Source organism: Ascaphus truei, unplaced genomic scaffold (genome assembly GCF_040206685.1).
Source record: "Ascaphus truei isolate aAscTru1 unplaced genomic scaffold, aAscTru1.hap1 HAP1_SCAFFOLD_1528, whole genome shotgun sequence".
NCBI classification, from domain to species: Eukaryota; Metazoa; Chordata; class Amphibia; order Anura; family Ascaphidae; genus Ascaphus; species Ascaphus truei.
Genome location: NW_027454416.1, coordinates 22,546 through 36,305, shown reverse-complemented (window position 1 = coordinate 36,305; position 13,760 = coordinate 22,546). Strand labels below are relative to the sequence as shown.

General features: G+C 50.9%; 1 protein-coding gene across 1 annotated transcript in view; it reads right to left on the bottom strand.

Moving 5' to 3' along the window:
- The window catches only part of DCAF1 (DDB1 and CUL4 associated factor 1), a gene marked incomplete at its 3' end in the record, with an annotated part of 53,670 nt that extends 41,788 nt beyond the window's left edge, over window positions 1-11,882 (bottom strand). The window contains exons 1-3 of the mRNA XM_075581718.1: window positions 11,810-11,882; window positions 5,142-5,259; window positions 1,160-1,236 (exon numbers count right to left, since the gene is read on the bottom strand). Of these exons, the coding sequence (XP_075437833.1) occupies window positions 1,160-1,236; window positions 5,142-5,259; window positions 11,810-11,834 (220 nt within the window). The remainder of the gene's footprint in view (window positions 1-1,159; window positions 1,237-5,141; window positions 5,260-11,809) is intronic.
- Between the last annotated feature and the right edge of the window lie 1,878 nt (window positions 11,883-13,760).

Below are 13,760 nucleotides of genomic sequence, written 5' to 3'. Positions count from 1 at the left end.
GGAGGGAGGGAGGGAGGGGCGCAGGGAGGGAGGGAGGGAGGGGCGCAGGGAGGGAGGGAGGGAGGGGCGCAGGGAGGGAGGGAGGGAGGGAGGGGCGCAGGGAGGGAGGGAGGGAGGGAGGGGCGCAGGGAGGGAGGGAGGGAGGGAGGGGCGCAGGGAGGGAGGGAGGGGCGCAGGGAGGGAGGGAGGGACGCAGGGAGGGAGGGAGGGGCGCAGGGAGGGAGGGAGGGAGGGGCGCAGGGAGGGAGGGAGGGAGGGGCGCAGGGAGGGAGGGAGGGAGGGGCGCAGGGAGGGAGGGAGGGAGGGGCGCAGGGAGGGGCGCAGGGAGGGAGGGAGGGGCGCAGGGAGGGAGGGAGGGGCGCAGGGAGGGAGGGAGGGGCGCAGGGAGGGAGGGAGCGGCGCAGGGAGGGAGGGAGGGGCGCAGGGAGGGAGGGAGGGGCGCAGGGAGGGAGGGAGGGGCGCAGGGAGGGAGGGAGGGAGGGGCGCAGGGAGGGAGGGATGGAGGGGCGCAGGGAGGGAGGGAGGGAGGGGCGCAGGGAGGGAGGGAGGGAGGGGCGCAGGGAGGGAGGGAGGGAGGGGCGCAGGGAGGGAGGGAGGGAGGGGCGCAGGGAGGGAGGGAGGGAGGGGCGCAGGGAGGGAGGGAGGGAGGGGCGCAGGGAGGGAGGGAGGGAGGGGCGCAGGGAGGGGCGCAGGGAGGGAGGGAGGGGCGCAGGGAGGGAGGGAGGGGCGCAGGGAGGGAGGGAGGGGCGCAGGGAGGGAGGGAGCGGCGCAGGGAGGGAGGGAGGGGCGCAGGGAGGGAGGGAGGGGCGCAGGGAGGGAGGGAGGGGCGCAGGGAGGGAGGGAGGGGCACAGGGAGGGAGGGAGGGGCGCAGGGAGGGAGGGAGGGGCGCAGGGAGGGAGGGAGGGGCGCAGGGAGGGAGGGAGGGGCGCAGGGAGGGAGGGAGGGGCGCAGGGAGGGAGGGGCGCAGGGAGGGAGGGAGGGGCGCAGGCAGCTCTTCTAGCGTTCGTTACACTGTTTCTTTACGTTTTATTTCTGCATTGCTTTATACAGCCATGAAAGAAGTGAAAGTGCAGAAGGCAGGTTGTGTATGTTGTGTATGTTGTGTATCTGGAGAACAAGTTCTCCCTCAGTGACCGAGCGCCGACCCGTGGCTCTTACCTGGGTGACGGTCATCAAACGGGTCAGGGTCCCCCTTCCGATATTCCTCTGTCTCCTTCTCAATGAGCTCGGACATCCTGAGAGCAGAGAAAGGCATGGTCCCAAAACGCTGCCACGCAACACACCTGCACGCATCGCTGGCTGTGTGGCAGGGAAGGGGTTAACGAGGCGTGCCTGAGGTGCGACTGGTTGAGGGGATGTGGCCCCAGACACTGTCCGCCTCTCCTCCCCCCCTCACCGGTGGTACAGCACCACCCAGCTGCACTCAGGCAAAGGAGTATGAAAAGCACAGAGAAAGCGACCAGGTCACAACAGTCCCCTTAACATTGCACTCAAGGTAATAACAATAGATATATACATAAGGGTATAATATCCACTGAGAGAACTGATAAGTCCCAATATACAGAATAATATATTGTCCAAAGGGAGGACTAGGTAGTCCTGCTCAAACGGACACTTATAACCGATTCTAGTGGCAGAAGCGGCTACTGTGGAAAAACAATGAACGTTTAATAGTATCAAGTAATAACGCCGAAAGCCAAGTGACACATTTATGCAACGTGTGTCTAAAATTGAAACATAAACCCCCAATAGGGGCGCAGGTGGGAGGATAGGTGGCGGTAGGGAGCACACAGGAAAGTATGTGCAAAGAGAATAATTGCAGTGTATAGGTACGCTTCCCTAACCGTAGCTACCAATCAGCGTGATATATGGGAAGGGTCTTGTTGTAGTGTAATATATATAGCACACGGATACAGAAGGCAAATATACACAGTTTATAGGATATTACCATAGATCTCCAAGTGCTATTGAATATTAGGTAAGTAACAAAGTAGTTAAACCATGTATCGGTATTCATAAGTAACCACAAGAAGAGACTATTGTATCTCGTGGAGTACCAGCAAGACATGGCAACACAACAGCCTGTCACAGTATGAGCCACAAAGAAAAAAGCAAGCCTCGTATACAACCGTGCTCCTATAGTATAGCAAGACCACTACCGCATTCACTACCGAACTGCACAGCTGGACCGCTCATGGACGCCAGCAAGCTGACGTCATAATACCTCAACGTGCGTTTCGTGTGATGCGTCACACTTCTTCAGGGGGGGAGGAGCTACAGAGAGGGCTATCTATGTCTGTAATATACCCGTAGGCAAGGGCAGGGCGGGATCAGGCAACCAATCAGTTCGATCGCCGCGGTGATATGATAATCGACCGGCGAGCATAGTCGCAAAGTCGATGCAGTCAGGACAAATTGTTATTGATAAGAGGTACATATTATATCCAAATATTTATAAATGTATACATAGCGCAGCAATCAGGTAGAGATAGCGCAGCAATCAGGTAGAGATAGCGCAGCAATCAGGTAGACATAGCGCAGCAATCAGGTAGACATAGCGCAGCAATCAGGTAGACATAGCGCAGCAATCAGGTAGACATAGCGCAGCAATCAGGTAGACATAGCGCAGCAATCAGGTTTATATATAGCGCAATCCTCATGAAGAATGGAAGTTGACAAAATATATGTCCACAAAGGATCACCCACAAAGGATCACCCACAAAGGATCACCCACAAAGGATCACCCACAAAGGATCACCCACAAAGGATCACCCACAAAGGATCACCCACAAAGGATCACCCACAAAGGATCACCCACAAAGGATCACCCACAAAGGATCACCCACAAAGGATCACCCACTACACAGATCTGTAGGTAGACAGGATTATGTAGACATACAGTAGTGTTTAGAGCAGGGTTGCATGGTCACTGCAGGTACAGAGCTCAGTGTAACTATGTGGGAGATGTAGGATTGTACTAGCCTAGTTGGCCCGCCCCGGAGGACAAAACGGGTCTCCAACATTAAACTGTATCCCTGGATCCCTCTACCCAGATGGAAAAGTTAGGTTGACTTTACATAGTACAGTTAATCCTCGTTTTACGACGAATGGCTTATCCGATGCTGTCCAATGCATCCCTATGGCCGGTTTTACGACGCCGAAATGGCTTATCCGACGCTCTTACGACGCTTTGCAAAGTTGCAACATTATGTCAATCAGAAAGCTGCAGTCAGGGAAATCGTCCAGATCAGTCTGTGTGAAGGTTTTGTGGTATATTTATGCCTTTAAACATGTCTAACAGTTTTATTATACAGTTCTGGATTCAATAAATATAATATTTACATCATATGTATGTGTGTGCAGCATAATCTTATTGTTTGAGTAAAATATTTTGTGTATTTTAGCATTAAAAATGCCTTCAGGAACGGAACGTTTAATTTAAACAGTGTTCCTATGGGAAAACGGGTTTCGCTTTACGACGCTTCGCTATCCGACGCCATTTTGAGTAACACATTGCGTCGGATAACCGAGGACTGCCTGTATACACATGAGCATCAAGTGACACAAAATAGCTGCAATAAGCGGAGTATTGTGTATATGCCTGCAGTGAATCAAATAAAGGACGAGTAGATGGAAACCCTCATTCATGCCGTGGGGTGCAAGTGTCCCCAAAGTGAGGATCCACCTGCACTCCCTTGCAGTCCCAATCTCCTCTGCATGTTCCCCATGGGACATGTTCTATGGCCCATGAAGCGAAGAGCATTGACGTCACCCCCATGTTTATCATTGATGTGCCTGGCAACTGGTGTATTGCGATGGCTGCGTACTGAGTATGTCTGTGCGCGTACTGAGTATGTCTGTGCGCGTACTGAGTATGTCTGTGCGCGTACTGAGTATGTCTGTGCGCGTACTGAGTATGTCTGTGCGCGTACTGAGTATGTCTGTGCGCGTACTGAGTATGTCTGTGCGCGTACTGAGTATGTCTGTGCGCGTACTGAGTATGTCTGTGCGCGTACTGAGTATGTCTGTGCGCGTACTGAGTATGTCTGTGCGCGTACTGAGTATGTCTGTGCGCGTACTGAGTATGTCTGTGCGCGTACTGAGTATGTCTGTGCGCGTACTGAGTATGTCTGTGCGCGTACTGAGTATGTCTGTGCGCGAACTGAGTATGTCTGTGCGCGTACTGAGTATGTCTGTGCGCGTACTGAGTATGTCTGTGCGCGTACTGAGTATGTCTGTGCGCGTACTGAGTATGTCTGTGCGCGTACTGAGTATGTCTGTGCGCGTACTGAGTATGTCTGTGCGCGTACTGAGTATGTCTGTGCGCGTACTGAGTATGTCTGTGCGCGTACTGAGTATGTCTGTGCGCGTACTGAGTATGTCTGTGCGCGTACTGAGTATGTCTGTGCGCGTACTGAGTATGTCTGTGCACATACTTGGCTGTATTTGCCACAGAGTGCTCCCTGTCGCTTCCTATCCTCCCACCTGCTCCCCTATTGGGGGTTTATGTTGTTTCAATTTTAGACACACGTTGCATACATTTGTCACTTGCTTTCGGCGTTATTACTTGATACTATTAAACGTTCATTGTTTTTCCACAGTAGCCGCTTCTGCCACTAGAATCGGTTATAAGTGTCAGTTTGAGCAGGACTACCTAGTCCTCCCTTTGGACAATATATAATTCTGTATATTGGGACTTATCCGTTCTCTCAGTGGATATTATACCCTTATGTATATATCTATTGTTATTACCTTGAGTGCAATGTAAAGGGGACTGCTGTGACCTGGTCACTTTCTCTGTGCTTCTCATTTGTATATATCTTCCCCATGCACCAGGTGTCACTATGCTCTGATATTTTGGGGTTTGAGCGATATCCTGTCATTATCTATCCCGGGCAAAGACGGCCGACAGCGCAGAGTGCTGCCCATGCACGCCACGCTCACCCCTGGCCACGCCCACCCGCACCCCCCACACGGGCCTCTGGCAGCTAAATGGGTGACAAAAGAATAAATCAAAATATTTGGCGTGGGGCAAGGGCTGCGATGCGTTTGCAACCATTATGATTAGAATTGCAGTGCAACACCCGGGGCGATGGGCACACAGGAGTTGCGTCACCATAAGCAGAGGAGCATCCCTCACCTGGTTAAGATGGGCACCATGACCGTCCCGCTGCCGTGCCCGCTCTCCCACTGCTCCAGCATCGCCGTCAGCTCCGACTTGGAGTCCACGTGTGTCCCGGCGGAAGTCATGTCTCGGCCTAGAGCAGAGCGTAGCGTGTCAGCAGGGGTCATTGCACCCCCCCCCCCCGCCCCCCATCACTGTCCCCACGTGGTACCAGGAGAATAGAAAGTACCACAGCTTTATTACCTATACCAACGTTACATCTTGCGACCAGTGTGTAAAACCCACACCCGTGCAGGGTCTAGGTATAAGGTGCCCCCAGGCCTCCCCCCTGTAAATCACACAGGTATAAGGTGCCCCCCAGGCCTCCCCCCGTAAATCACACAGGTATAAGGTGCCCCCAGGCCTCCCCCCGTAACTCACACAGGTATAAGGTGCCCCCCCAGGCCTCCCCCCGTAAATCACACAGGTATAAGGTGCCCCCCCAGGCCTCCCCCGTAACTCACACAGGTATAAGGTGCCCCCCCAGGCCTCCCCCCGTAAATCACACAGGTATAAGGTGCCCCCCCAGGCCTCCCCCGTAACTCACACAGGTATAAGGTGCCCCCCCAGGCCTCCCCCCGTAAATCACACAGGTATAAGGTGCCCCCCCAGGCCTCCCCCCGTAAATCACACAGGTATAAGGTGCCCCCAGGCCTCCCCCGTAAATCACACAGGTATAAGGTGCCCCCAGGCCTCCCCCGTAAATCACACAGGTATAAGGTGCCCCCCAGGCCTCCCCCCGTAAATCACACAGGTATAAGGTGCCCCCAGGCCTCCCCCCGTAATTCACACAGGTATAAGGTGCCCCCCCAGGGCTCCCCCGTAAATCACAAGTATAAGGTGCCCCCCGGCCTCCCCCGTAAATCCACAGGTATAAAGGTGCCCCCCCCAGGAACCCCACCCGTAAATCACACAAATATAAGGTGCCCCCCCAGGAACCACACACCACCCCCGTAAATCACACCAATATAAGGTGCCCCCCCCAGGAACCCCCCCCCGTAAATCACACAAATATAAGGTGCCCCCCCAGGAACCCCCCCCGTAACTCACAGGTATAAGGTGTGCCCCCAACCACCACCCCCCACTCAGGAATCACATGTATACGGTATGTCCGCTGGACCCCCCAATATCACTCAAGTATACAGGTGCATCCCGAGGAAACCCGCCCTCTCCCCCCGCCCCGTTATCACACAGTTATAAGGTGCGCCCAATAGGACTCTCCTCACCTATATAATACATACCCGTGCAGGGTCTAGGTATAAGGTGCCCCCTGCCTCCCCCCGTAAATCACACAGGTATAAGGTGCCCCAGGCCTCCCCCCGTACTCACACAGGTATAAGGTGCCCCCCCAGGCCTCCCCCCGTAAATCACACGTATAAGGTGCCCCCCGGACTCCCCCCGTAAATCCCACAGGTATAAAGGTGCCCCCCCCAGGAACCCCCCCCGTAAATCACACAAATATAAGGTGCCCCCCCAGGAACCCCCCCCGTAACTCACAGGTATAAGGTGCCCCCCAGGAACCCCCCCGTAACTCACAGGTATAAGGTGCGCCCCCAACCACCACCCCCCACTCAGGAATCACATGTATACGGTATGTCCGCTGGACCCCCCAATATCACACAAGTATAAAGGTGCATCCCGAGGAAACGCCCCCTTCCCCCCCCGTTATCACACAGGTATAAGGTGCGCCCAATAGGACTCTCCTCACCTATATAATACATAAAACCGGAGGTCAAATCCAGGCATGTGCCCGATTGTGTACGGTTTACTCCTGGCAAAGCATTGCCAGGGGGTTTACATGATTGCAAGCTCTTGAGGGCAGGGACTCGCACACTTCTCTGGGACTGTGTGCTCTACAACCTGGCGGAGGACATACGAAACCGGGGGACAGAGTGAGGATAACGCGGGCAGCGATGTGAGACTCCAGGTGTTAATCTTTACATTAAACACGTGATGCGCGTCACGCCTCCTCTCACGCCTCCTGGTTCGCTGCCCGGCGATTAGATTTGCAGAAGTGTAAAAAATAAATAAACCACGTCTGCAGCTTCCGCTCATACTGGGGAAACAGTCGAGCATTCATTAACCCTTTGAGTTCTGGAAACCAGTTACAGGTTGTTCCGATGCTCAAGAGGTTAAGAGTCATACTTCATAAACAGTCTTCTGCCGTAAGGCACTTTCCAGCTCCTTCCTATCCATGGACTCTAAGGGGCCTAATAGCAGAAGACTGGCCTGGTACACATTGGCCTAAATGTGGTTTACAAGAAGTTTAATGAGATATACAGAGAGAGAGGGGTGGAGGGGGGGGAGAGAGAGGGGGGGGGGGAAGAGAGGGGGGGGGGGAAGAGAGGGGTGGGATGGGTGGGGTGGGGGGGAGGAGAGGGGGGTGGGGGAGAGGAGGCGGGTGGGGGGGAGAGGAGGCGGGTGGGGGGGAGAGGAGGCGGGTTTCAGGTAGAGGAGGCGGGTGGGGGGTAGAGGAGGCGGGTGGGGGGGAGAGGAGGCGGGTGGGGGGGAGAGGAGGCGGGTGGGGGGGAGAGGAGGCGGGTGGGGGGCGAGAGGAGGCGGGTGGGGGCGAGAGGAGGCGGGTGGGGGCGAGAGGAGGCGGGTGGGGGGGGAGAGGGGGGTATTTTCGGAGTAAAGGCTCGGACCCCGAAATCAGAGACCATGACAGGGGAGCCCGGTCCGTATCCCGGTGTCAGCACCTTGTGACCTCTGGCACCAACATGACATTGTAAGCCCCTCGGGCCAGAACTGTTCCTGTAACATGTGCTGCACGGCGCGTATCAGGCGCTGTGTGTAACTGTGAGGGGCTGCGTGTCCCCCGGGAGAGAAAAGGTGCGTATGAAATATATTATTAACTTATCTAAGGAGAAGGTTACACATGTAATGTTCAATGTGTCCCCCACAGGTGTACAGCAATACTAAACAGTTGCGAGTGTGACCCTGTCAGCCCCCTCCTCTCTGCCCGCAGAGCAGCTGCCATGTGAACACAAAGCCCCGATTTATCACATACGCAAAGGGTCATGTTCCAGGTCTCTATTTCAGGGCCACAGTCAGCGCTTTTAAACCCAGGGAGCTCACGGAATCTCTATCCCGGCCCCACAACGAGATAGTGACCTGCCCGCTGGTGCTGGAACTGCCCCCCCAAGACACTGCAGACATGGAGAGATGTATAGAAAAACAGGGCACTCACCTATGGACAAAAAAGAGAAAGCAACTGGGTGCGTACCATCCGAGGAAAGGGTACAAAAGGCAAATGAAGGGACCGGCACTTCAAATTAAGCACAAAATAAAAAATATAGTGAAGTTTAATACTCAACGTTTCAACTCTCACAGCTCATGAAAAAGGCACCTGGGAGATGCGAAACCTTGGGGTATTAAACTTCACGTGTGTTTGCTTATTTTAGAGTGCCTGTGTCCCATTTAGATTGCAGGATCTCGGAGAAGGGACTTGCCCTGCCTGTAATAACATAAGCATAGCACAGTATACACAGCCCAGGTAGGACAATACACAACTTATCACAGAGACAGTGTCTCCAGTACCACCCTGCACTGTCACAAACAGACTGACTCTGTCCCTCCGCCTCCTACAACATGCACTTAGGGTGTTAGTTTTTCATATACTTGTCAGCCTGACCTACCTGAGCAGTCACCTGTGGTCTTACGTGTCAATATACGGTGAAACTTTTTGTTACCTTGTCATGTGACGTGTTCTTGGGGCATATATCCTGTCCCTATATTTATATATCTTTATATACATACATGCATAGAAAGGTTAAATAAAGCAGGCACACCAAATGGTACAATAAATGTGTCTTCACAATGCAGCCTTTTTCTTTAAGACACATTGTACCAATTTGGTGTGCCGGATCTCGACCTTTCTATATACAGTACTATGTTTAGTATGTTAGCAGTAGCACCCGCACCAATATTTTGAGCTAGGTAGATAGATACACACACGTTATACCCAACATACATGAACATATATTTTATACACACACAATATCTAAAATAAGAAAAAACACATATACCCATAGACTGATTATATTATGATCTCCAAGAAAGGACTGATAAGAGTGCAAATTGGAATCGGTTCCCCAGTGGTGTTTAGAGGTAAATACATATATACACCAGGAAACAGAAGCGCAAATGAAACAGTCAGATCAAGAAATGAACAAAAACAGAGCAACGATACCACAATCAGACACACACACACACACACAGTAGACACACACACACACACACAGTAGACACACACACACACAGTAGACACACACACAGTAGACACACACACAGTAGAGACACACACAGTAGAGACACACACACACACACACAGTAGACACACACACACACACAGTAGACACACACACACACACACAGTAGACACACACACACAGTAGACACACACACACAGTAGACACACACACACATACACTCTGCTCATATTACTCGACCTCTCTGCAGCATTTGACACCGTGGACCACCCTCTTCTCCTTCACATTCTCCATACTCTTGGCATTCGGAACAAAGCTCTATCCTGGATCTCATCCTACATCTCCCATCGTACTTTCAGTGTCTCTTCTGCTAATACCTCCTGCTCCTCTATTGATCTCTCTGTGGGGGTACCCCAGGGCTCTGTCCTGGGACCTCTTCTCTTTTCTCTGTATACACTCTCTCTAGGTGACCTAATAACATCTTTTGGGTTTAATTATCACCTCTATGCTGACGACACACAAATATATTTCTCAACACCCGACCTTACACCTACTGTACAAACCAAAGTTTCTGAATGTCTCTCTGCTATATCATCCTGGATGGCCCTCCGCCGCCTTAAACTCAACATGGCTAAAACAGAGCTCCTAATACTTCCTCCCAAACCTGGCCCTACTACCTCCTTCCACATTACTGTTGGAACTACGATCATTCACCCAGTAGCCCAAGCACGCTGCCTTGGGGTCACACTCGACTCCTCTCTCACATTTGCCCCTCACATTCAAAACATTTCTAAAACCTGTCGCTTTTTCCTCAGCAATATAACAAAGATACGCCCTTTCCTCTGTTGCTCGACTGCTAAAACTCTGACTCAGGCCCTCATTCTCTCCCGTCTTGATTACTGTAACCTCCTGCTGTCCGGCCTTCCTGCCTCTCACCTGTCTCCCCTACAATCTATCCTTAACGCTGCTGCCAGAATCACTCTACTCTTTCCTAGATCTGTCTCAGCATCTCCCCTCATGAAATCCCTCTCCTGGCTTCCGATCAAATCTCGCATCTCACACTCCATTCTTCTCCTCACTTTTAAAGCTTTACACTCTTCTGCCCCTCCTTACATCTCATCCCTAATTTCTCGTTATGCACCATCCAGACTCTTGCGTTCTTCTCAAGGATGTCTTCTTTCTACCCCCTTTGTATCTAAAGCCCTCTCCCGCCTTAAACCTTTTTCATTGACTGCCCCTCACCTCTGGAATGCCCTTCCCCTCAGTACCCGACTAGCACCCTCTCTATCCACCTTTAAGACACACTTGCTTAAAGAAGCATATGAATGGCACTGTGGCTATTCTGAACACATGGCACATAAAGCTTGGCCCCCTGCAGATGCACTTACCAGAACTCCCTCCTACTGTCTCTGTACGTTCTCCCTACCTACCAATTAGACTGTAAGCTCCTCGGAGCAGGGACTCCTCTTCCTTAATGTCTAAAGCACTTATTCCCATGATCTGTTATTTATATTATCTGTTATTTATTGGATTACCACATGTATTACTGCTGTGAAGCGCTATGTACATTAATGGCGCTATATAAATAAAGACATACAATACAATACAATACACACAGTAGACACACACACAGTAGACACACACACAGTAGACACACACACACACACAGTAGACACACACACACACAGTAGACACACACACACACACACACACACACAGTAGACACACAGACACACAGTAGACACACAGTAGACACACAGTAGACACACACAGTAGACACACACAGTAGACACACACAGTAGACACACACAGTAGACACACACAGTAGACACACACAGTAGACACACACAGTAGACACAGTAGACACACACACACACACAGTAGACACACACTAGACACACACACACACAGTAGACACACACACACACACAGTAGACACACACAGTAGACACACACACAGTAGACACACACACACACAGTAGACACACACACAGTAGACACACACACAGTAGACACACACACACACACACACACACAGTAGACACACACACACAGTAGACACACACACACACACACAGTAGACACACACACACAGTAGACACACACACACACACACACATACACACAGTAGATACACACATACACACAGTAGACACACACACACACAGTAGACACACACACACACACTGTAGACAGACACACTGTAGACAGACACACTGTAGACACACACACACACACACACACTGTAGACACACACACACACACAGTAGACACACACACACAGTACACACAATACACACACAGTACATGTACGTGTGTACACACACACACACACACACACACACACACACACACACACACACACACACACACACACACACACACACACACACACACACACACACACACACACACACACACACACACACACACCTGTCCTCGTGCTCCCGTCGCTCATTCCCTCACCGCTCTGGCGGCCCTCACCTCATACGTCACAGAGTCGCGCGCTGTCAGACCGGGAACAAGGGGCATTCTGGGGAGTGTAGTTCCCGAGGAGGCGCCGTGACGTAATGCAACGTGCTTGGCGGCCATGTTGAGTGTGGCAAAGGCATGGGAACCGAAAAGCAAATAGAGGAGGGAGTGTGGGCGGTAAAACCGAGCGCAACTCTCCGCCTGGGCGATTCCACTGCCTGTTATCGGCATCACTACAACAGTCTGCCCTGTGCACAGACATTCTTGTCCTTCTTTCCCAGATATACATTGTACCGCCGCGCGCCTACTGTATACATGTATACACTGTACCACTGCGCGCCTATACATGTATACACTACCGCCGCGTGCCTATACATGTATACACTGTACCACTGCGCGCCTATACATGTATACACTACCGCCGCGTGCCTATACATGTATACACTGTACCGCCGCGAGCCTATACATGTATACACTGTACCACCGCGCGCCTATACATGTATACACTACCACCGCGTGCCTATACATGTATACATTGTACCGCCATGCGTTCGCTTATACATATATACATTGGCGGTTTTATAAATCCGTGCAATGTGCGGACCAACGTTTCAGTGTGCGAGGACTTCCTCAGGATTGCACCCACAGCACCGGAAGGATGCTCGCCCTTGTGGCATTTTCCATTACCCCACAAGGGGGAGAGGTTGCAGGGCGCATGGCAGGTAGTCAAAGGTAAATTGTAGCACCCGCCCTTAACCTTTTATGCCCCCCTGGAGACTGAAACCTTGCACCCCTGGTCTTTGTTCTACATTGCTCATGTAATAATAAAACCACATGTATATATTATTTAAGGTATAACAGGGTTCCTGGTTTATTAAGTAGCTGTAACGGGGTTCCAGGTTTATTAAGTAGGTATAACGGGGTTCCTGGTTTATTAAGTAGGTATAACCGGGTGTTAAATGTCATTTGCCATTATATCTTTTTCTGAGATGATAAATTTCAGCATTCAAGTTGGCAGATAAAGAAACGTGTATTCTGCGAGTACTTACAGACATATGGTATACACATCACGTTCTTACATGCATGGCTTCTAGTTGGAGACTTGTGATTCCTCCTTTCTTGTTAGATTCCTTCTTCACTCTTTGGTGTTTTCCTCTCCTAACTGACCTTGTATATTCTGCTACGTCTTTGTACAGAGGAAATACTGCATTCCATATTCTGAGTGTTTCTCTGTGTAAGGCCTTTCCATGTCTTTGTCCATCTGGTATAGTGTACGAATAGCGTTTTTCATATAAAGAAGTCAACCTGGTCGAACTATCAAAAGTCATCAGGTCCTAGTCATAAATTGTCATAGATCTTTTCTTACCAGCATCTTTCTGTCATATAATTTTTCTATTTAAAACCAGAGACAGAACATAAAACACAGACAAAGCGCAGTTTTAGCACATCTAGTGAAACTCATACACGGTACAGTGCCTAAATATCTATGTATAAATATCTATTAAGTAAAATGGTCTTTTAGTTTGACATTTTTGGCCAAAATTGTTGTAAGCCCCTGAGCCAACTTCACGGCAGACCACAATTCAGGGGTCCCTAACGCTAATATAAATTCTTAATAACCTGTGTAATAACAGGAAGATTGATTTATAGTAAATCTGTCAATATTAGTTGCAAAGTTCTAAGTCTGATTGAAGCCTTTATTAACCTGTACATTACCAGGAAAAGCACTCTGTATTAGAGTTGTCACAACCATCCAGCAAGCAAACAAGTTCCCCTGTGTGGAAGATGCTATGGAGTGAGCCCTTAACCATTTAAATGTGGGAGGGGGTGAGCTTAAATTAAGTAGGAGGTTGCCAACCTCCAATCAGCCAGGACTAGCTGAAACACAATTGTGAAATATACTGGACACCTA